This window comes from Miniopterus schreibersii (genome assembly GCF_964146895.1).
Source record: "Miniopterus schreibersii genome assembly, chromosome: 6".
NCBI classification, from domain to species: domain Eukaryota; kingdom Metazoa; phylum Chordata; class Mammalia; order Chiroptera; family Miniopteridae; genus Miniopterus; species Miniopterus schreibersii.
The window spans coordinates 76779925-76804798 of NC_138107.1; the positions used below are offsets into that span (position 1 = coordinate 76779925).

Here is a 24874-nt window from a genome sequence, read left to right on the forward strand (position 1 = left end):
AGAATGGAATTCAGTTTAACTTTTTTAAAAAATGTTTTTTATTGACTTTTAGAGAGAAAGGGAGAGGGAGAGATAGAAACATTGATGAGAAAGAAACATTGATTGGCCACCTCCTGTATGTCCCCCACCAGGGGGAGGAGCCCGCACGCCCCCCAACCCCCACTCCCCACATCTACTCTGACTGGGAATAGAACTGGCGACCTCTTGGCGTGTGGGCCAACCCTCAACCACTGAGCACTCAGGCCGGGCCAGTTTAACTTTTATCCCGACCAGGAAGAAACAAACAACTTGATGTTCTTCTACCATCAAGTAAAAATCCTGATTACTTAAAACATTATCTTGAAATGTATATGTTTAAAAATACATGTAGAATTATATATGTTAGTGCTGTATACATTTTGAAGTTCACGTGTGTGTATGTGTTTGTCATTTTTCCTCAATTTCTGGGAATTTGGTAAATCCTTGCCATGTGTAACACTGGGCACTGGAGATTTAGAAGTGAAACAAGTAAGCAGTGCTGCCTGACCTCCTGGAAACTGTCTGCATATGTATCATATATGCCCCCAGAAGGTACACACATTATGTATCTACAGGTAGAACTCTACCCTTTTTTATTCTTCACTTCTTTTTTTTTTAGCCTGGCCCATCTTACGAATTTTTGGTATTTAATTGAGAAAAAATATCTGGCAAGAAAAACAAGGAAATAAAATTAGATGAAGAGTGCCAAGGGAAATAGTCTTAAATTTCAGAGGGTGTACCACAAGATTTTCAGATCTCCACCCCCAGCACCACCAAAATAAAGAGAAAAAGGAACAAAACACCACCCAAAACTTTCTCTGTGTGGGATGAAGGAAGTCTGTAACTTTGTGTACTGGCATTACGCAGTGTCAAGGTATGAATTCAAGATAAGTGGGTCATCTTAGAGATAGCTACATCTTTTTCCCTCTCTACTCCCATTTTTATCAGGCATAACCCAAAGAATCAAAGAGGAAGCAAGCAGCAAAGGACTCCCCACCAAGCTGTGTCCAAAATGTGTTTTATTTTACTCTTCTGAATTTCTTTTCATCAGTTATCGAAGGAGAGGAGAATGAAATAGTTTAATCTGCCATCATGCTATTACAATTATATCTAACATGGTGATTTAATCACAACTCATATCAAACATTCTTAGGGTCAGATGTTTCCTCCCAGCATTCCCCTAAAATCCTGGATCAAATCAACTGAACGTTGGCATTATGTTTTATTTCTTTTTCTTTTTTTAATCCAGTAAAGGCAGAAAATGGGTCAGCACATTAGTATTACTTGGATTTATACCAAGTAGAGTACAATTTGATATATCTTTTTCGTTAGAATTCCATTAACATTAAAATTTGCCTTTATTACTGGTTTTGATAGAAAAGTTACACTAACATCTGAAATTTTCTAACTAAAGCCCTTATTTATTATGTTTCTGAAAAGAGTGTACCTCAGGAGGGAGATGTGCATCTCTTTACATGGCTTCTGCATCACTTAAAGTCATGCTAAAAAAAATCACACTGTACATTGAAAGGCTGTACCTAAAAATGATGTCATGAAGCAGACTGACAGAACTAAACAGGGTATAGTGCTGCCTTTGTCTCCTGCTGCAGCGGCCCAAATCTAATTGTTGAATAATGGGCCTGAGAGGACAGTAGTGTCTTTCACTGAAACGCTGTGCAGAAAGTTCCAGCCAGGCAGTGAGCTATTTCCAGTCAAGTGTATGGGGGTTTACATGCTGAGAACAGCTGTAAAGATGTTGGCATTGGAGCAGCTCTGAAGCAGTTCAAATGGAAACTTAGATTTGTGTCCAAAAGAGCTCCTGGGAACTATAGGTGTTTTAATTTTCAGTTCTCCTGTGAGCAAATGTTTAAATATAGTAAACAGAAATAACAAGATAGGCTCTCCTTTAAGGTTTTGCTTCTCTCATCTTTTGTGAAAGGGGCCCTTTGCTGTGTCCGAGTTGGTAATGACCAGATACGATCCTCACTTTGTCAGATGTACAGTAAGTCTTACAATCACTTAGAACATTCTTTTTTATGTTTTGGCCAAGAGCTTTGGCCTGAATTTTAAATTCAGTGTCATATTTCTTTTGTTTCATACATATATTTGTTACTGACGATGTTATAAGACAAAGAGTGAGCAAGGAACTTCATCTGCATTGCCTACTTTTGAATCATTACTTAGTTTTATGGGAAAGAAATTTGTAAAACATCATAAAATAATATCCATGAAAATGATGTATTAAAGAAAAAAATATTTTTGGTAATTTAAAAAAATGTTCTTTCAGGCAAAATTACACACACACATATATATAAACTATTAACAGCATTTTATAAGCAAATGCTAACTTCCATTAGAATTTTAAGTTTTTTGGGGTTTGGGGGTTTTTTTGGACCATTTTGCATAGTGAAGCTAGCAGCAGCCCTTTCAGTTAAAACAGTACCACATTAGCAGGATCCTTCAGAAAAATGCCTGAAGTCTTTCTCATCCTAAAAAACTAATTATATTGGAAGGAGAAGAAAATCATTTTTATTTCCATGAGTAGAGTTTCAATTCAAATTATCTTCACAAATAACTTTCAGAAAGATCTGTTCTCCAAAAATCTTCTACTTACTTTAATTCATTATTAAAGAATCCAAAAACCTTATCTTTTCTTGTTGAGATTTGATGTCAAAATGGCACATAGTCTTCCCATCATAAACCCTTCCCTGGGAAAATGATGTTTGTGTGTCTAAAGTATTTATATTAGACCCCAAATTGCCACTGTTTGAAATTTCTCTTTCAGTTTTTCTGTAAGATGGGCCTTCCTGTGTAATCTCAGTGATCACTGGGGCTCAGGATGCCGATTCATCCGTGTTATTTTGATGAAGGGGCGGGTGACTGAACTATGTGTTAAATAGCTTGTATTGGACCAGAATAGATAGATACCTATTATTATTTCAAAATAATTTCGTAGATAACACCCTACAAAACTTCCCTACTAGATGTTCTCACTGGGATCATGAAAGTAATCTGTATTTTGAAATAATATTTCTCTTTCTCTCAAACACTGCAAAGCTGAATGGTCATTCAAAGCACAGAAACTGTTTTACAGGAAGCAGATGGGGGAGCCTCTGCGACAGTGAGCTCTGCCCAGCTCAGACCCCCTGGACACTGACAAGCTTCTGTTCTTAGCTCTGTGCCTCCAGGGGGAACATCCTGCACTGTTTGCTCCACAGCCCACCCAGCCCACCCCCTTTCGGTGGCTTGGCCTTCTCTTGGGCTTGCCTGCAGGTGTGACCTTATGCACCCACCTATAACAAGTCACTCTCCCATTTTTATGAAGTTTAAAAATAGAACTGGCTGAAAGAAGACAGTAAACCAGTCGATTTTTATACTACCCTGGAAACTTATAATTATAAAGTTTGGTGAACTTGGTGAACTTTTTTAAGGGTGTTTTTGCTGCAGACTTGTGATTGATGTGGAGGGTCCCTGGGGCAGAGGTGAAGCGGGTTAAATGGGGAGATGCCGATTGAGCTGCCGGGATGTACACAGGCTGCCAGAGGCCCTCCGGACTTAGCTTCTGTGTCACCTCATGCCCAAGCCAGCGCAGTTTGAAATTAGATAAACATGTTGGCAATGGTGTGGCAAGCCAGGATTCAACCTTGCTTCGCAATAGGTGTGTTAACTTTACAAAAGTCAACTATTTTTCCTTTTGTAAGGTAAGCCGGGAGTCAGCAAGAACACTAAAGCAGCTCCATTAAGTAGAAAGGAGGCGATTCTTTTCCCGACGTAACCACACACTAAATCTTCACAATCTGTCACAGCTTGCTCCATAATTCTAAGCCAGCAGTATTCAAAATAGCACAATAAGGACTGTTAGCAAGATGTGGAAATTTTCTTGAGCAGTCGGAATATATCCCAGTAGCCAGGATGTTTGCTCACCATTAGCTCTAATTTCATTCAATCTGTATTGGCTCACTGATGGCCCCAAAGTGGACAAATGAACACAAACAGCCTGAGATTCATGACCACTCAGAAAGGCCGTCTTGTCTCACAGTCTTGCGAACTATACATCAGGACACTCTCTTCCCTAGGGAAGCATCAGTTATCTTTATGACCCTCCTGGAAGCTTCTTCCTTGTAAAGGGAGCAATCGAAGCTCTTGTGTGTAAGGACCTGAATCTATCACCCATACTAGGACTTCAGAACCCAAACAGACATTTCTTTCAGATGTGGAAACGGAGGCCTCAATGCCCAGCGACAAGCTCAGAGTCATATGGTTGGTTAATGGAAGAGCCAAGATCAGAACCCGCTCTGATCCGCTTGTAATATGGCCAGATATTCACATAAACACGGCTATTTTAAGAGGAAAGCAATTTACTCTGCCCTCGTCTGGCACAAAGTAATTACTCACTAAATGCGGCTTGTAACTACTGTTATTATTTTTATTTCACTCCCTTTCTCCATATTGTTAACAATATATTTTATAAGTTTATATGGCTTGTATTCAAATTTTAAAGGAAATACCTTGAAAGGCATGATTTTAGATCTGGAAGAGATTTTTTTTTTTTTTTTTTATCTTTATTGATTTCAGAGAGAGGAAAGGAGAGGGAGAGAGAGATAGAAACATCAATGATGAGAGAGTCATTGATCGGCTGCAGCCTGCAACATGAGCATATGCCCTGACTGGGAATTGAACCCCAATCGCCTGGATCCTAGGTCAACGCTCAACCGCTGAGCCATGCCCGGCCGGACTGGAAGAGATCTTGACAGAGTGTCTGGTTCAGTTTTCTAAGCACATTGCCCTTACCACAATGACTTCTTTTTTTGGAATAATAACAAAAGAGGTTTTACCAGCTAGATTATGGGATTTAGATAGAAAGGAGTTAGAATAGAAGAAACCTTTTTAAATTTCAATTTCAGAGAAAAAAACTGAAGACTATTTCTCTCATATACACTAATATACTTGAGATCTATGTGCAAATACGTGAATATTTAAACATTATATAATTTTTAACAGTATATAAATATTTTGAAAAGTAATTCCGGAGATGAATTAACTTAAGGCAATTAGACAGCGTATTTCAACAAATTGTTTTATATTATGGAAAGTTTTACTGAGAAAATATTTTTATTTTTGAAAACCTATATTATGGAAATTTTTACATCAGTCCTTTCTTATTACTAAGATGTTAACATAAAAAAGCGTTCCTTAAAGGGACTAAATTATGCCAGTTGCATCTATAATTTGCTGTACTCCAACCTTGACTATTTAAACTGCTTCCATTTCTGTGTACAAACCTGAGTGGGTTTTTATTACCCTCAAATTAAAGGCTTATTTGGAAAATTTGAGCTAAGACGCACACTTATCCTGCTACTGCCACCTCTTTCCCAATATATTCTCCCAACCTATTGGGAGGGCACGTTTTTAAAACCAAAACTTGTCCTAGCTATTAATTTCAGGTTCTTCACCTGCACCACAAAACATGGAATAAATTGGAAGCAATAACCTTCACTGACTTTTCAAATTTGTTTTACTCCTACCTCCCCTCCTCACCCTTTGGTAACTATATGTGAAGACATCTAAAAAGAAACTGAAAATGAATGGAATTAGGGGCCCAGAAAATTAAATGACTGACTGAATGGAGTGAATGAGTGAATGAACAAATTAATATGTGGCTAACGTACTTTGCTATCAAATAACAACTATAATCACAACAACTCTAAAAACTAATATTTTTTGAGCATCTTACTATAAGTCTACTATAGTCCCTAGTACTTTTTATGGATAGTTCATGTGCTCAAAAAGTTAATAATGCAGTGTTTAGCCAGTAATTGCGTCACTGTGTTCATGGGTATTAGAACTATAGTCAGTTTTTATTAGGCTAAGACATTCTCCCCTTATGTTGGTAATATTTACCAATATTTTTCTGGTTAATGCCAACAAAAACAAATTTTACCCTGCAATGCTGCCTAGATAATCCCATATGGAGATTTTTTGTGACATTCACAAGTGGCATGAACACTAGGTGAGTGTTTTTTATCATTTCCTCAGTATTCTTTTTAAGGGTAATAAAACATGTAAGATCAAAGTAAGACAGATCTTCAGTGAACTCTAGGTTGGTCACTTTGCTGCTTTTATGTTTTACCCAACAACAGTGAGGCTTTGCTTCAGTGAGTCCTTGTAGATTAATCTTCCTTCCCACTGTGACAGCTTTTTTCTTTCCACAAACAAGCTGTCATGGTAGCTTGCTGCCTTTTGTCTTTCCCCCTGTCATCTTTGAAGTCCTTTGAGTTAGGCTGCAGTGATTCTTACAAGGGTATTTGTTCACTGGTTAATTTTGTGTTGTTTATGTATAAAAGGGCGAGATTTATAAAAATCTTTGTGCTGAACACAAATCTGATTTTTTACGTTCCCATAATTAAAACCTTTTCATTTTCACTACTGCTTTTATTACAATTTTTCATTTTCTTTAGCATGTTTTGCAAAACCCTGCAGAGCCTCATCTCTGCCTGCCTTGCCATCTTTATTTCTTATTTCTCCCCACTTTGCACACTCTGCTGCGGCTAAACTGAACTCTTAAGTTGCTTGAATAATCCATGCTCTCTCACCCGCATCTGCTGACCCTACTGCCCAGAACACATATTTTTCTCCTGTGCCTCCCCTTGTTAGCGGCCCACTTTCATGCTGCATATTTCAGTCTCAGTTTCTTTCCCATCTGTTAGAAATGGTACCATTTCTATGGAATTTAAACCTAGATTATCACACTCATCTGCCTGTTCTGTCCAGCAATTTTCATATTATATTATCACTATCTACTTATTTATCTGTACTTGCAATAATCTATGCTTTCCTAAAATCAGAGATTATATCTTATTTATGACTATATTCCCAGAACCCATTACAGCTCCAGGCACATAGATGCTTAATAAGTACTTATTGAGTGAATGAATGTGGGGGATGGTAAGAGATGGGCTAGAAAGTATGAAGAGGGCAGATATGGACTACTGTATGTGCCATTCAAAGGAGCTTGTCTTGTTCAATCCCAGAGAAGATTTTGAGTTACAGAAAACATACCTTTCGACTCGCATTTTCATTTTCATAGATGTTTCCCGTCATGATATCGAGAATAAGTTGGAGGTGACAAGACTGTTGGCAGGGAGATTATTTACTAAGCTTTTTGTCCAAGACAGCAAAGGTGAAACCTTAAACTAAGTGCATGGGAATGAGATGAGGGAGTAAATTAAATAACCATGAATAAAATAAGTGTCATAACCCTTGACAAACTACTTGAAATGGTGGGTGAGAGGAAAAGAGAAAGGCTATTCAGAGTTCTAGCTTGGATGATTCTCATACAACTAACAATTGTGAAATGTATAAAAACAAGTTATTTGAGGATTGGTATTTGGATTGAAGGATCTATGGGATATCCAAGTAGAGATGTCGAGTTGGCATTCATAAGTGTGGATGTGGTGCTCAGTAGAACATGTATGTCATCAGTATTTGGACATAATGAAGGCCTGTGTTGGGATGAGATCACACAGAGAGAATGCGTATAGGGAGAGGAGAGCCCCCAAAGGCATGAGCTTGAATAACACTTGGTTGAAAGGAACATAAACCCATTAAAGTTGGATCAAGTCAAGAAGAGGGACCCGGTCGGCATGGCTCCGTGGTTGAGCATCGACCTATGATCCAGGAGATCCTAGTTCAATTCCCAGTCAGGTCACATGCCCGGATTGTGTGCTAAATCCCCTGGGATCATGTAGGAGGCAGCCAATCAATGACTCTCTCTCATCATTGATGTTTCTATCTCTCTTTCCCTCTCCTTTCCTCTCTCTGAAATCAATAAAATATATTAAGAAAAAGAAAAAAAAGAAATGGGATGGTAGGTATAATAAGAGTTCTTGTCATAGGATCCAGAGACTAGCTGCAAAGAACAGCGCCTCCCATTGATTTCTACACATGCAATGTCTAGAATTAAAGTCTTTGTGTTTCCTGAAAGTCTGTTTCCTCTCATCTCTTTGTTCTGTACATTTTTCTCTTGCTCTCTCTTTTTTTTGTCTGGCCATCAGTGTCCTTTGCAAGTAGTCAAGGTATCTGCTACCTTTAAATTTATATAATTTCATTATTCTATCATTCACCAATCTCTGAATAAATTATGTGTGTTTCTGACTTCAAATTCTCAAAGAGAGAATGTGACTGAGTAACCAGAGGTCATGGTATAAATATGACTGCAGGAGATGTGGGAGGAGCAGATCTTCTTGGGAGAAGGCGTGTGAATGGAGACTATGAATTGCTTCTGTAGTATGTTGTTATTTAAAGGAGCACTTCTCAGATTTTAATATGCTTATAACTCACCAGAGAATAGTGTTAAAATAGATTTTGCGTGATAGGTCTGAGTGATTTTGTATGCTGGCCAGGCTCCCAACAGGTGATGCTGCTGCTGTTGGTCTAAGGACCATACTTGGAACAGCAAAGATTTAAGGACAAGTATAGCAGGGAGGATTCTCAGAGAGGGCAGAGTGCGGGCAGAAGGAGAAAAAAAAGAAGATAGGAACTGTGGGGTAGAGACTAAAAAATTAGGGAGTGTTCATAGGCATTGAATGTCGCAAGGGGGAGAGTGAGATAGAATTGGAAGCATCTTTAGTACAAATGTCCACAATTTTGTGAATTCTTTTCAGTAGTGCTCAGAAGCCTGGGCATCAGACAGCAAGAAGATCCATGGCTGGATTAATACAGAGTTGGAGGATCACAGCACAGGAATTTGGAAGGGGATAAGAGACTTGAATATCTTAACCGGAAGGTAGAGTGATAGACCAGGCAGTTTAGGTTGTTTCAAACTATGCATTGCCTTTAGATTGTTTTGTTTGTTTTAAATACTGGAGAGAGACTCAATTATTTACTGCTTAAGAGAGAACAGTTTCCCATGAAAATGTGTGTGGGTGTGCACTCACGTGTGTTTGTTTTTAATCCTCTTGTAAGGGATGTACATCAATGTAATAAGCTGACTCTAGATGGATCTACAACAGTTCACTTGTTTGGATCTTCCAAAAGTATTACCTTTGCCCTTACATATGGAATGTTCACCTGCTAAGCTGATTATGGAAGGACACGACTCAAAGTTTAAACATTAACAGTCTTACAGAAGATAGAAATGTGTTTGAGGGTGTGGTGCATGTGAATTTCTTTGGAGATTCAAAAAATTGTCAAGCTTAAAGATGCCTCATCAAGGAAACGAATTCAACTTCTTGTTAGTTTTCTAGCTACGTCAAGCTTTATTGAAAGGATTGAAGTGGTAGCCTCATATTCATGGTGCTTCCAAAGAACATTTTGAGGTGGAAACATTACAGAGGGAAAACAATTTTCTGGTTAACTCTGGGGAAGCCAGAGTTTTTGGAATAAACTGATATCCTTGATTGGCTGTCGAAAGTCCTAACAGGATATTGGAATGACCAAAGTAATCTCAATCTAGGAGCAACCCTCCAACACGGAGATGCTACTTTTGAGTGCAGAGCTTGGAGAGGAGTGGTGAGAGAGGATGGGAGACTTGCCAAGTCTATCACATTAGCAGAATCACAGACTTGTTGTGAATTGCCAATTCACAGCAGATTGCCTTCAGATTCCTTGCCATCCTGAAATAATCTGCATAGAGCCTGAAAACACTTAAATTTCAGTACTTACTTTGATAAAGTTGTCCAGTTCTGTATATTATCAGTCACTTAATACATTCCAGCATCTAAAGAATTATTTATATTTTACATTACAAAAGAGTTCCATCTGGCAACATTTTACTTGATCTGGGGAATTTGTAATGATTTAGGCATTAGAATTGGCCAAGAATTCTCAACTGCTGACCCTTGGGTTTAATCTTCAGAAACCATCAAGGCTACTAAATATTTTAAAACCTTTTTAAGCAACTAACAGACTTTTCATTCATTAGAAATTAACATAGTCACATAAATCATTCAAAAAATACTTCAAATAAATGCAAGTTGAACAGGCAACTTAAGCTAAATGTTCTGAAAATGGCTAGTTTTTCCAATAAATTCATTAGTGGCAGTTTTACAGAAATTCAAATAAAGGACAAGATTTCATTTGAATGCCATTTTTTTTCACCATTTAGCACAGTGCAGGAAAAGCAGTTATTCCATCTACAGATCTGTGTTGAAAGCAGCCAGAATTGATCTCTTGATTGATCCCTTGGGAGCTAAAACTCCTGTTTTTGAAAGATTTTAAAGAACATCATGTTTGATTTACAGAGAAGTACTTGCATCAAAAGTGGATAAGAAATTCAAATATCTGAGATTTTAAAAAATAAGATAATGGTTATTGAATCTATATTTAAATATTGTTTATAAATTAGGATAGGCTTTGGCATGACTGGGAGATTTTCCATTTTAGGTTTGAGTTTCTTTGAAAAATAAAGCTTTGTAGAAGTATGCGTAAGTAAATTATTACCAAACATTCACAAACATCTGCAAGAACTGAGGGTGGAATTTATTTTGTTGTTTAAATTACCTGAAAACTTTGCTTTTCTGAATCATAGGTGTGAATATGTTTCAATACCTGTCTTTGAGAACATCTGGAACCAGATGTTTTGAGTTGGGTAGTTTTTAGAAGCTGTGTTAACTCTGGTTATCCAAGGCGTCATTCAGTGGCTGCTTCAGTAGCCGTCTTTTTAAGTAGCCCTGCCTTTAAGAGGGAACAAATCAATTTCTTAATGGACTAGTGCATCGTATAGCAATCGATTAGTTGTGACATTTGATTTCTCCAAAGGAAAAATCCTAAGCACTATATTTTAGACTTTCTAACAGTCTTTACTAAAATATTTCAAAATTAGCGTCTTAAAACATATTTTTAGGGTGATTGCACTATGTTTACGAGATTGCCCATTGAAAAACATTGTCTCTTAAAACAGTACCCTTGCTATGTCTTTTGATTTTGTTTTTTCTCTTAGAAAGACACTAGACTGGTTTGACTCTCAGTCCTGCTATCAATTAGATGTGTAACTGGGGGAAAATTAGATAATCCATATTCGCCTTATTTGTTTCATTTGAGGATGGAGGCGGAGCTAATTCTCAGGGTTATTAGGGTGTCAAATGAGAAAGTCCTTTACTGTGAACCAATCTATAAATATGAACATGAGGATACCATGCTTACTTTAACTGACATTTAATCCAATTAAGATAATCACTCTTTAGTGGCACTGTCTCTAAATGCTGTCCAGCTACTGTAGGTGAGGATCGAGGATAGGAATGCTTTAAGTGTTGTGTTTTAATGAATATTATGGCCGCCTTATCTTTCTCTTTTCTATCCCAATGAGTGCCTAAGAGAAAAAGAGACGCTACTAAGGTGGGGTGCTAGCTTTCCTCTCTTAAATCATTGATGCGCAGATTTTGTGTTATAGCGATGATTAGTAATAGCCAACACTTACGTAGTGCTAACTGTACCCGTTCAGCTCCCAGGATTTCACAGTTTTGACCCATCTAATCCTCCCAATAACCCTAGGAGACAAGTTCTCCTACCAGTGTAAAGTTGGTGAAACTGAGGCACAGAAAGATGAACTTGTTCAAAAGTACAGTCAGTGTTATCAGTCAAATTGATTTTCTGTACCTTTCATTAGAGTCTTAGGAAAGAATTTGGCAAAAACAATACACCATGACAAAGGATACCATGAGCATTACTTGAGTCTTGGATATAGGGAATGGCATCTCTTTTTGGATAACTCATGCTGCCTGCAGGCACGTTGGGAATGACACAAAGAGAGTATCTTTTATTTTTCATTCTGTTTTTCTTTTTAATTTTCAGAGCATATTACTGCATGGGTTAGTGTTAATTTACTAGGATTATTTCTCTCTCCTGAGCCGAAGGTGCAGTAACAGGAAGCTAACCTTATCAGAGGGGTCTAGCCATCTCAGTCAGCCTCTAGGAGTGAAAAAATTGAGAGAAAGAGCCCCAGACCCCATCTATAGGGATATTCTAGGGCTCACACACCCTTTATCTTTTTTTTTTTTTTTTTAAGACTTAGATTTTGCTTGAATTAGGTTCATATACTATACTTAGTCATTTTCAACTTAGGCATTTTCCCATTCATTTAAACTCATTTTTCATCGACTTGGCCAGTTTTATCAAAGGTCTTTTATGCGGCAGGGGTGCTATGGGGAGGAAGGTGGTGAACTGGCCCGTACATGCCTCCTGCTTGCTGAGCTTCGAGCCTAGCAGGAGGCAGACGGTAAGCACGTAGTCTCCCAGGTGGAGGTGACACATGGCGTTTGGCAAACACTTGATGATCATAAATTGTTTTCTCCTGGGTGTCTCTGGGCCTGCACAAGATGTCGGAGCCTTAGGGAGGCAGAGCAGAGGGAGGGCAAGTCAGAGAGAATGGGTGGGGGGCAGAGTTTGCCAGGCAGTGCATAACACAGCAACAGTGTGTAACACAAAAACAGCGCGTGACACAAGGTGCCACGGGCACAAGAAAAAAGCACAGCTTAATTCGAGCAGCATAACATACACTTCCTTGAATATATCACTGTATATAGAAGAACATTTGCTATGACAACCGTTTTCAAGAAAAGCTATTGCATTTTCATTCTACTCAACTCCATAAAAAAGGGAGGAACACAGTAAATTTATAGTTATTTACCTTATCATGGTGGAAAGTACTTTATTGTTTGAAAATTTATGTGTCAGTTTTATGTCAATTACTTTGTCCAGAATGTTGGATAAATGAGATAACTGCCTACATTTCTATAAATATTTAAAAGCAGTATGAATAGTAATTGCAAAAGCATTACTAATGGGAAGACAGTAGACCTTGGTTTCTGATTCTTCCTGGTAGCCAGAGCCCGGATAAGTCATAACTGAGAAATAATTGATTGCTTTACTTTTCCTCTACCTCCTATTACCATTTGGGTTCAAAACTGAAATGTAAGAATCAATTAGAGACTTTATCTTCACTGTTCATTGGTATATACTAACTATTTACAATAGTACCTGGCGTATAACAGGCACTCAGTATTACTGAATGAATGTATAAATGAGATAATCATATAAGCATATAATTACAAACTGTGATAAGCAAATGCGATAAATGAAAGTACTTTCAAAACTATAAATATTCCACACATGCAAGGTGATGCTATTTATTTGAATTTTAGAAAATTATAATCTTCCAGAAGATAACCTGTTTATTTTTTTTGTTTTGGTTGCTTTCTCTTTTTAAAAAAATTTCAATTACAGCTGGCATTCAGTATTATCTTATATTAGTTTCAGGTGTACAGCATAGTAGGTAGACGTCTATATAATTTATGAAGTGATATCCCTGATAATTCTGGTACCCACCTGGCCCCATACGTAGTTATTACAATATTATTGACTATATTCCCTATACTGCATTTTACATCCCTGTGACTATTCTGTAACTACCAATCTGTACTTCTTACTCTCTTTACCTTTGTCACGGAGCCCCCCAACCCCCTCCCATCTGGCCACCCTCATTTTATTCTCTGTATTGTTTTGTTTGTTTATTTTGCTTTAGGTTCCACATATAAGTGAAATCATATGGCATCTGTCTTTCTCTGTCTGACTTATTTCACTTAGCATAATACCCTCTAGATCCATTCATGTCACAAATAATGATTCCATCCTTTTTTGTGGCTGAGTAATATTCCATTGTGTATATATATACCACATCTTCTTTATGCAATCGTCGACTGATGGGGAAAAGGGCACTCTGGCTACCTTTTGGTGGGAATGCAAATTGGTGTAGTTGCTATGGAAGACAGTATGAATGTTCCTCGAAAAGTTAAAAATGGAACTACCTTATGACCCAGTGATTTCACTTCTGGTTGCTTTCTCTCTAAAGATTTGCTTCCTAAGTGTTTCTCTTCCTTTATATCCATGGTTTGTAATACTGAATTCTACCTTTATGGTTCTATGACCCCCTCGAAGCCAGTTCAGTTGCTCTCTAGAATAGAGATTCTTAACTAAGGTCAGTGAAGCTTTGCGAAATCTGTGTTTGCCTCCTGAGGCCTCATGCACTCCTCAAAATGTAGGCCAAGTGTAGTGTCCCCTGTGCATTTTACTGGAAAGAGTTCCCTTAACTTTCATTAGATTCTCAGAGTACATGACCCACTCTCCCAAGTTTAAGAATAACTGTTCTAAAATATGTATTTTTCTTTCACTTTTTCTTGCTTTATTGGTACTTCTTTTTCCCTGAGACAGTTTCCTTGTCCTCTTCATTTTCACAAATGTATTTTGCTGTTTTGCCGTGTTTGTCCCCAGTATGTGGGATTCTTGGAGTATTGTTCGCCTCTGATCCCAGCCCTTCTCTCTTGTCTCTCTTGCCTGGCCAGCAGTGTGGGGATGTGCCAACTGCAGGATGGTGCTGTCCAGCCCTTCGGGCACCTTCACGTCCCCGTGCTACCCGAATGACTACCCCAACAGCCAGGCCTGCATGTGGACCCTCCGCGCCCCCACGGGCTACATCATCCAGATAACATTCAATGACTTCGACATTGAAGAAGCCCCCAATTGCATTTACGACTCACTGTCCCTGGATAATGGAGAGAGCCAAACGAAGTTTTGTGGAGCAACTGCCAAAGGCCTATCGTTCAACTCAAGTGCGAATGAGATGCTTGTGTCCTTTTCAAGTGACTTTAGCATCCAGAAGAAAGGTTTCAATGCCAGCTACATCAGAGGTATGTAAACCAGAGGCGGTGCCAACCTTCTGCTTTCATTTAACATGGTCTACAATAAACACAGGGCCAGGAGGCAGACTTAGGCTCTTTTATGTGAACGTGAATGATTGGGATTAGAATTGGAGGGCAAGAAGTTGTTAATATTCCCTGAGTATTCTCATTAGCAATGTATAGCTACCAGATCCAAAAAATCTGATTACAGTAGAGCCGAGTTCTTTTATATTGTTTATATGCAGAACATTTAAAGGCTGCTTGGAAGACACTAGATTTTCCACAGCTAATAATTAAAATCTGTAATTTTAACATCTCTCCACTGAATGTCTAAAACATTCCTATTTAGAATCATTTTCTTTCTGGCTTTTAAGATACTGCCCTTTTAAGGAATTATGCTAGGGGACAAATATAGAATATTAGCATATAAATTAAAATTTTAAAAGTTATTTATTACTTAAGCTAATAAGCAACATACCCTGAGGAAAATCTCTTGAAAAAATGGCAATTGAAGGAAAGACAATATATTTTTATCAAATATATTTCCCAGATTATGGCATATCTTAGCATTTAAATAATTCTATTCTTTCTAAAACCTGCCTTTGCTTAAGGAAAACACAACCTTCAGAATTATAAGATGTAGTTATATATTTTCTTCTCTTGAGCTTCTTAAGTAGATGTCATGTATCAAGAAAAGAAACAAGAAAGGCATCACAATGAAAATGACTCTCATTATTATAAATTGTGTTTTTGGTGGCAAGTTTATTTACTGTTTGTAATCGACATTAGATATATGTGTGGTTAATTGAAACACATGCTTTAATTTTTCAAATAATGTTTTAAAAATGATAAAATGTAGAAAATTTGAAAATAGAAAAGAAGGAAATTAGAATGACCTATTTATATACTCCCAGCCATAACCACTAATAAAATGTTGATGGACATGTTTGCTTCTAGACTTTTTATTTTAACAATGTGTGTAGAACACTGGGTTCATACTGCATAAGATCTCTTTGGGTTAATAGACATGTAAACTGTTTTATATTTAAAAAGTAGACTAAAATCCATAATTCTATCAAAGTTCATCATGGATGTTTAACTAGAATATTTATATTGAAATGATGTTTTTACCATAGACTTATTTTTGGTATATATTAAAATATATTCAAAGTGCCATTCATATGAAACAAGTATTAAAATAGTTTTTTGAGGAGAGCTGCTTCTCTCTCAAATCAGTTCATGATGATTCACAATGTCTATTATATTAGCATAAGGCTAAATCCATTGTATTATTTAATCATTTAACATATGTCACAGAAGAACTAGGTTAATGTATGTTTATTTTGAATTTATTATGCATATAATAATAGTAATCTATGTTAGTAATCAGTGCTAGCAATCGATTGACTATGGCACAAGCACTGCCCTAGTGCTTTGCAGGTATTAACTGACTTAATTCCTGTTGACCACTGTGTGACCGGTGCCTTCGCCTGCATTTTGCAGATGAAGAGGCTGGGTAGAGCAGAGTGAGTAGCATGTACAAGGTCACAGAGCACAGAGGAGGAGCTGGGGTGGGCAGCTCCATCATCTGCCCTTTGAACCCCTCTCCTTACTATCCCTCACACACTAGCTCAAATGTGAAGGAAACAGAGCTTCAGATTCCATTTTTGTTTGTTGTTTTACTAGACTCCCTCTCCTCAAAAGAATTGTTTTTGCCTTCATTCCTGAAATACCCTTCTGATGGGGAACATAAGTAGGATATAGGGTGTCAGAAGGGGAGAAAGACAATTGTTAACGGAAAATGGAACTATTAGTTATTATATTTAGAACTCATTTGAAACTAACATATTTTTGGAAGTCTTAAGTATGAATAGAGCTTTCCTAAAACCAGTAGTTTTTTAATTATGTGGTTTTGGGGGTTTTTTTTTCAGTTCAGGGATAACAAGAAATATTTGTTATTAACGTGGCTGTCTGTACCTCAAAGGTTTAGGTGTGAGGTCCAACCATGATTAGGGTTTAAATGGGTAGGATTTCTTCTTGCTATTATGATAATTGGTATAAGGTAATGGGTTGGTGATGGAGGGTAGATGGACAGTGAAAAGGCGAGTGATGGGGCAAAAGTCTCTCTGTGGAGTGGTGGAGGGGTTGGGTGTATCAGACATTTTGCATCTCACTCAGTCCATAGCTGAAGCTAACATGTTTTATCTGTTATGCTTCGTCCTAGTTGCTGTGTCCTTAAGGAATCAGAAGGTCATTTTACCCCAGACACTAGATGCATACCAGGTATCTGTTGCAAAAAGTGTCTCTATTCCGGAGCTCAACGCTTTCACGCTCTGTTTTGAAGCAACCAAAGTTGGCAAGGAAGATGGTGAATGGGTGGCTTTCTCCTACTCAAATGCCTCCTCTGCACAATTACTCAGTTTTGGAAAGGCCAAGAGTGGCTACTTTCTAGCTCTATCTGGCTCAAAATGTTTACTGAACAGCGTGTTACCTGCAAAGGATAAAGAAGACATTTTCACAGAAAGCTTTGAGCAGCTCTGCATCGTTTGGAATAATTCTTTGGGCTCTGTTGGTGTGAATTTCAAAAGAAATTACGAAGCAGTTCCATGCAATTCTACCATTAACAAAGTTATTTCTGGGAATGGGAAATTGTTGTTGGGCTCCAATCAAAATGAAATCGCCTCTCTAAAAGGGGACATTTATAACTTTCGACTTTGGAATTTTACCATGAATTCCAAACTCCTCTCCAACCTCAGCTGTAATGTGAAAGGGAATGTGGTCGACTGGCAAAATGACTTTTGGAATATCCCAGCCCTAGCTCTGAAGGCTGAAAGCAACCTAAGCTGTGGTAAGTCTCTGGCGTATTAACTCTGTTTTTAAAGCATTGCCTATGAGTATGTTTGTCAACAAAAAATGTGCATACATATACATGTACACATATGTAATTACATTACACACATATGTGTGTATAATAAATACACATGCATGTGTGTATGTATATATACATATATACAGTTAGCATTAATGAGCTCTTTTAATTTTTAAAATGTTATCTGCTCAGCTATTCATAGTATACATTTGGTGACAAGCCATGTTTTTTCAATCAAAACTTTTGGTCCTACCATTTTTAAGTTTTTTTATATCATAAAATATTACACAGTTTATCATTAACAAGCAATAGTTATAATTATCATGTCTCAAATAGAAATGTTAACACCAGGCCTGAAACAAAAGAAATTAATGTTACTGTTTTTAATCACATAGATGATACAGACAAAGTTGACTTCTATCATCCTGGTATGAAATTTATATTACATTATTTAAGTAAACAACCACCACCTAGAAGCATGCTATTTACTCAGCCAGTATTAAATAGCACAACTCTCCATTTAAGGAAAATCTTAGATAATCAGAAATTATCATTGTCTTCTTTGAACTTTGTTCTCTTTATTTGAAAATGGGCTTTGTCATTTGTTTCAAATACTCTTCAAATACTTTAATGAGATATAACTCTCATTAAAGGAGAGAAGGGGCCTCATATTAAAAAGTAATTTGCATGTGGCCTTAGAAGGGAGTCTATCAGAAATTTGTTCCCAATACTTTCAACAAAATAGGGCCCATTGTGAAGGCCTGAGGCCACCTCCCCGGTTTCCGTGACCTGTGCTTGCCCTGCCGGCCCGAGGAACTCCTGTCACCTGCCCCTCTGTGTGGGTAACCCATCTCTCCGTGTGGTCATGGCGCTCCTGCAGAGGCCGGGAGGCTATTAAGTGATGTCACTGGGGAGTCATTTCCTTGTGGGTTGTTGGAAAGAGGGTAAACCACGACCCTGTTCCAGAAGGAGACTGTGGAGCTTTGTCCGAGCTAACGGTGCCCCCCAGCTGCTCTCAGAGCGCCTTCAGGGATTCCCGAGGCCCTTCCACTCGGTGAGGAAACTGAGAAGGGCCAGTGTGTGTGCTGTGGGGCGGCGGGCGGGCCGGGAGGGCCGTGGCCCACTCCTAGAGCCGTAGCTAGGGGCCTGCTGCCACCGTCGCCTTGGTCATTGTAAAAGCCATAATATAAACCATTTAACATTTGTCTTTTTGTGGAGTAGTATTTGAGGACTCTGGCAACCAAAACAAAACAAGCAAACAAACAAAAAAGAAAAAGAGAAAGAAAAGAAAATAATTTGGCTAGGTATATTGGTAATTGCTAACACTTAATTTATACTTAAATTAATACATATATTATGTTCTAGGTACTGTTTTAAGTCCTTTACACATGTAAACTAATTTTCTACATTGATCGCACGATGTGGGTTTTATTGTTAACCTCATTTTGCGGAAGAGAAATCTGAGGCCCAAAGAGATTAAGGAATTTAACCAATGTCACTTCATTAATAAGTGGCCAAGCCAGGAATTGAACCCAAAAAGCTTGGTTTTAGACCCACACATTCTTAACCAGTATCAATTATACTGTCCTTCTGTTTTAAGTCCTTTACACATGTAAACTAATTTTCTACATTGATCGCACGATGTGGGTTTTATTGTTAACCTCATTTTGCGGAAGAGAAATCTGAGGCCCAAAGAGATTAAGGAATTTAACCAATGTCACTTCATTAATAAGTGGCCAAGCCAGGAATTGAACCCAAAAAGCTTGGTTTTAGACCCACACATTCTTAACCAGTATCAATTATACTGTCCTTCTGAACAGCAGGTCAAGAAAATGGGACTCAGTACTAGAGTAGGGGAGCTAATTCTTACCCAGGCGAGAACTGCGCAGGTCTCAGAGCCATCTCTTCTGGCCGGAGTGCCTTCTGTGGGAAGACACTAGTTTTCCAGGGTGTTAACAAGGTATTTGTTTTAAACAAAAATAATAAGATTCTTTCCTGCAATGCTTCTTGGATGCTTTAATAAAATAAAATGTGTACAAAAATCCTTACATTTCTCTAAGAAATTCTGTAGACCAGGGATTGACAAAGTAGGAGGGCCTATGGCAGGCCATATGTTTTCGTCAAGCTTTATTGGAACACAGCCATGCCCCTGAGTTTTATTTTTATTGTTTTTTAAACAATGTGTCTTTAAAACTCCTTTCCCAAGCCTTAAGACTACCAGAATACACCAGATACACGCTCATGTAGCATAGTCATCTATACATTTCCGAAATGATTTCATTCAGAGGAGTGGCACAAGCTTACCTAATCAGTGATGAGAATTTACTTTAATTTTTGTAGTGGTCTTCTTGACATTCCAAGATGACACTAAACACCCACATTTCATAGATTCAGATATCCTGGACTGAGTTTCAGGAATCATAACAGGAGAGGGAGAGGGAGTTTCCTGCCGTTTAATCATCAGCTTTGGGAGCTGAAGAACCAAGTCACTTATTAACTGACAGGAAATACCTGTAACACAGATTATATCTAAGTTTATTAGCTCAGTAAAACTTCAAGAATTGAATAAAAGTATGCTCTATTAACATTTTAACCTTCCCTTTTCCCCACAATGTAGTGGCTTGCTGTTTATGGTACTTGTAATTTCCAGAAACTAATAAGTACAGTAACCAATGGGAAAGCAGAATTTCATGCCTAACGAACATTCCATTGGCCTGACGATGTCTGTTAAGTAGGAACTTTTATTTCAGAATCAACTTGTGATGGAAAACAAGTAGATTTTTTCTAAAGGTCTATGGCTAAGTAAAGTTGTCATATGAAAATAAGATAGTAGAACAGAACTAACTACGTTTAAATGTCTTGTCATTTGTTTCAAATATGAAATAGTCTAGCCTTAATAAAATCAATAAATGTTTCAACAGTTTCAGGATTGGACTTTTTAGTTTTCCTAAACTATTTTGAGCATACTTGGGGAATATACCTTACTTAAGAAATTTTCAACAGGTTTTCTTAAAAACGTGGTTAATCTTGTCAGTCTTTTTCAGAAAGAAATGCTTTATTTAGCAGCACTTCTTTTTATGTTATAGCATCATTTTCTTTCTTAGAACAATTTCTGTTAAACATACTCAGTTTTATGACCTCCGTGGATAAAGAATTTTCTTCGCTGACTCTTTAATTATAGGTGCAAGTCTTTGCCTGTGTTATGATTCAACTTTGAATGCTGGCTAGTGTTCATCAATTCTCGCAAAGAACAGACAGTGCCTTCTCTACCAGTTTTATTTATTTTACTGCTGACTGTTCTTTCCTGAGGTGTATAACTCAATGAATAGTCTAAGTTCAAACAAATCACATTTATTTAACTAGCATTAATAAGCACTTCCATTTATTAGCCACTGTGGTTAGAGATAAGATATAATTCATAAGTACCCAACTTTGTTGTCATTCTTTTCTAGAAATGTTTGGATTTGTACCAACTTTTGTTTTCACTGTAAAATTTTGCACTTAATTACTAAGGCGTCATCACCTCTTGGATTCCTACCCTTTCATTTTCAATTTATTTCTGTTTTTCATGGCCCTAAAACTCTGGTTCACTATTGGCTCCTTCCTTTTACCCTAACAGATTTTTGACTAGCATTTTTAGGTTACTAAATTATATATAAATAATAAAGATAAAATCACTTTATCATTACAAAGGACTTTGTTATTTGCAGATGCTTAAACTCTGAGCATAAATGACTCTCAGAGATAATTTTATTTGAAATCTATTTATTTATGGAAAAATTATAAAATTCAGCTTAGTACAGCTGCAAAGAAGGAATTGAAAGGAATTATTTTTCCCCCACTGTAACTCATGCTAAGGGTTCATTGCTGTCTACTGTGATTTGGATGATCATTAACTAGGCTATGAAATGAGTTGTTGGCTACACATCAATCATTTTCACCACAACTCGTGTAAGTAAATAGTGACTTCTTTCAATAGCATAATTTTGGAAGAACAGATAGAAAAGAAAGATTTCCAGCTTCTCATCAACTGCCCATTTTCAGTGATTACATTTTTTCCAAGAAATTTGGCTCTAAATTTTGCAGTTAGTGTTAAGTAAATATCTTTAAACACCTTTGTGGTTTCTATGAAAATCAGTGAGCATAAATAAGTTACATTCTGAGAACAATTCCTTGATGATAAACAAACACATTGCCATTATCCAGGAGGGAGAGCTATCTCGCCTTGCTTAACCATCCCCTGGTTTGTAGATCTGTTGGCCTAGGAAAATTGATAGAATAGTGACTTTTTATGCAGATAGGCTGAGCATGGAACTAGATAGAAAAAAAATTTGCATGTACTTTTTATATTTCTTGTATTTATATAATTTGGTGTTTTTGTAATGCAAGATTTTATTTATCAATATAATTTCCCTCTAATAAGACTCATCACTTGTATTTATACTATTTCCCCCCAAAATTATCAAATTGAATACCTATTGTTATATCAACTCATCATAAAATAGTGTGTACTGGGTATTTATAAAGCAATGTCCATTTGCTAAATTAAGTGCCTAGAAGGAACAACTGACAGCTTAAACACCGAGAAGTCAATGTTACAATTTCCCATGAAGAGGTTGTCACTTACTGAAATTTACACTTGTTCCTATACAATGACACTGATAAAATGTAAAAGAAAATTGTCAAGTGTCTTACTGTAAATCACAACTCTTCTGGTTTTCTTTCCTGATTCCCACCTCTAAGCTCTGTAATACACTGCACTGGAAATGTAGTTAGCCATAAAACCTCTTTCCCACAACAATGTCCCCTTATCTCCCTTTGTCCCCCAGAGATACTGTATCAGGGCCAGAAGTGGCCGAGGGAGCCTTTGACTGCCAACATTGTGTGTAACTTGAGAGGAGCAGGAACTCCATCCAAGGGTCTCCTCTCTTGCCTGTTACAGTGGCTGAGATTTTCTCACTCATTTTGAGTTTTGAAGGCTTTTTAGTTTTTAGAAGTCCCTTACTAACATATAAGTACCTTAAGGAGAAATGAGGTCCTGCAAGAAGAGGACAGAAGTTAAGCCAGATGAGAAAGATTAATGGACAGAAAACTTTCAAGATAAAATTCTACCTCACTTCTGCCTGAGACTGACCTCAGCTTCTGCCTCCTCAAATACTCTTTTTCCATAGCACACTTGTCCAAGCTTTCAGTCTTGAAAACTCCCCCTCCCTATCTCTGCTTCCTTTCGTAGCCAAGCTTCCTCTTTTTGCAGTCACCCCTCAATCAAACGCTGGCAGTCTAGAGTTCATCGTTCCCACGCTCCTGACACAAATGTCTGTAGAGCTGCTACCAAAATCCAGTGCAGAGTTTAAGGTCTCAGTCTTTATCATTCTTGACCTTTCTGGTGCACTTGTTATTGCCACAACCTCCATGAAACTTTCTTCACTTTAATTCTGAAAAAAACACCTCCTACAGGAGCTATTTTTACCTTCTCAAATCTATAATTCTTTTTAAAAAATCTGATCCTTAAATATAGGAATATCTCTGGTGACATCCCTTTCTCCTCTCAGGTCTTCACTGTAGCTGCAGTCATCCCAGACCCAGCATTAGCTTCTTTGCGTTTTGCTGAGACCTCTTACAAGCCATGCGCACCTGCCATGTATGAGATGTCTCACGGGCACCTCAGTTTCCATCACTAGACTGACGAGTTAGCCCACGTCGCCTAAGTTTGCTCCTCTTCCCGCATCTCCTATCTCCTTTTATGAGATTATTTATGTACCAATTTCTCCAGCTGGGAACTGGCAACATGTTGTCTTCTCTTTCCCTGTTCCCAAAAGTCACTGACTCCCATACATTCTGTCTTCAAATGTCTTGTATCTGTCTCTTTCTGTCCATTGCCATTTTACTCATGATACCAAGTTTAAATGATTAGTATTATTAGTGCTTCTTGTATCTCCCTTCATTTAATTGGTTATGGAGCCTCCTAGACGTTTTCAAACATAAATCTAACTTTCTCACCTAGTTCCCTTTCATTTTTTCCCATTTCCTTTAAGAAAGAGTTCAAGATGTGAGCAGTTATTCATAATCCATTCAGTAATTTGTTCAGTAAAGCTTGAGCACCACCTGCTAGGTGGGTGGGATACACCATCCTTAGAAAGACAGAGGCTCTGCACTTGTGGTGCCTACCTTCTCCAGGGTCCTTATCCATTACCTATGTATCTGATCATTCCTACCAATTTTCTACAGATATCCAGTAATGCTATGTCACTTGAGCACCCAGATCTTTTCACTGCCTTCTTGGTATATGCTTCAGTAATTCTGTCTGCTAGAAATGTCCATCTCTAGTCTCTTATCCCATGATCAGTACAGTGATGACTCATCTTCGCCATAGTTCTTCTTTGTAGTGGATTGCACCCTTCTCCCTTCTCACCAAACTGCTGGTCATGCCCTCCTCTGGGCTACTAAACACCCCCATCACTCAGAGGACTATGAAGCCGTTTCCCATGTGTGCCTCTCTGAGAGCAGTGACCTGATCTCAAAGTATTATTCTAGCCTCTGAGCCTCATACACTGTAAACGGTCAGTGAATTTTTATTGAATGAACATGTAAAGGTCTGCAATGAGAGCTTTGTACCAGACTTGCCTATAGGGTTGGGCCTTTCTTAGGCAACATGATTCCTTCCTCAGGCCAGGTGCCTGAGGCAATCAGGAATGAAGGAGCCGGGACTCCTAAGATGCTAGTAAACTGGGGGTGCCTCGTGTTTTGCACACATTTACCTGGACACCTGTTAGCTCATCTTTCTGTACCTGCTCTACCCACAGGTACTATTCCCACAGGAAAGTTTAGAAAATATTTAAACATTTGAATGGGGTTACTGTTGTAGAAATGTCCTTTAAAAATTGAATGTGTGTTTATGTGTGTGTATTTGTTCTTATTCTCTCTTTATTCATAGTGCAATATGCTTACTGAAAAGTTTCACCCATCTTCCCTCACCTCAGCCTGTTCATAAAAGTCTGTTAGTTGTCAAGGGAAGTTTAGTGCAACAGAGAAAACCCACTGCCCCTGCTAGAAAATCAACTCAAATGTGTTTCCTACTGAGGATGAGTCAGTAAAAGCTTGAAATAAAAAGACCAGAGACCAACCTGAAATTACAGAAACACATTTCTGGAATTGCAAGTAGTTCCTAGTGCCTAGGAACTGAAAATGTGCGTTTTATGAGTACTCATAGCCAAGTTTACTTTTGAAACTTATCTTTGATGTTTATATTATTTCATCTGTACAAATTTCCACCAGAGCTGTATAATTTATTATGTGAAAAAGCCCTGAACTTTTT

The 24874-nt window shown here is 37.8% G+C and overlaps 1 protein-coding gene across 5 annotated transcripts in view; it reads left to right on the top strand.

Moving 5' to 3' along the window:
* Nucleotides 1-24874, top strand: part of ADGRG6 (adhesion G protein-coupled receptor G6) — a 130219-nt gene that overhangs the window by 48764 nt on the left and 56581 nt on the right. For 3 of the 5 annotated variants that reach the window (XM_081140323.1, XM_081140319.1, XM_081140321.1), the window contains exons 3-4: nucleotides 14355-14699; nucleotides 16915-17538. In XM_081140323.1, coding sequence (XP_080996449.1) covers nucleotides 14355-14699; nucleotides 16915-17538 — 969 coding nt within the window. The remainder of the gene's footprint in view (nucleotides 1-14354; nucleotides 14700-16914; nucleotides 17539-24874) is intronic. The other 2 variants (XM_081140322.1, XM_081140320.1) reach the window with 1 other exon arrangement.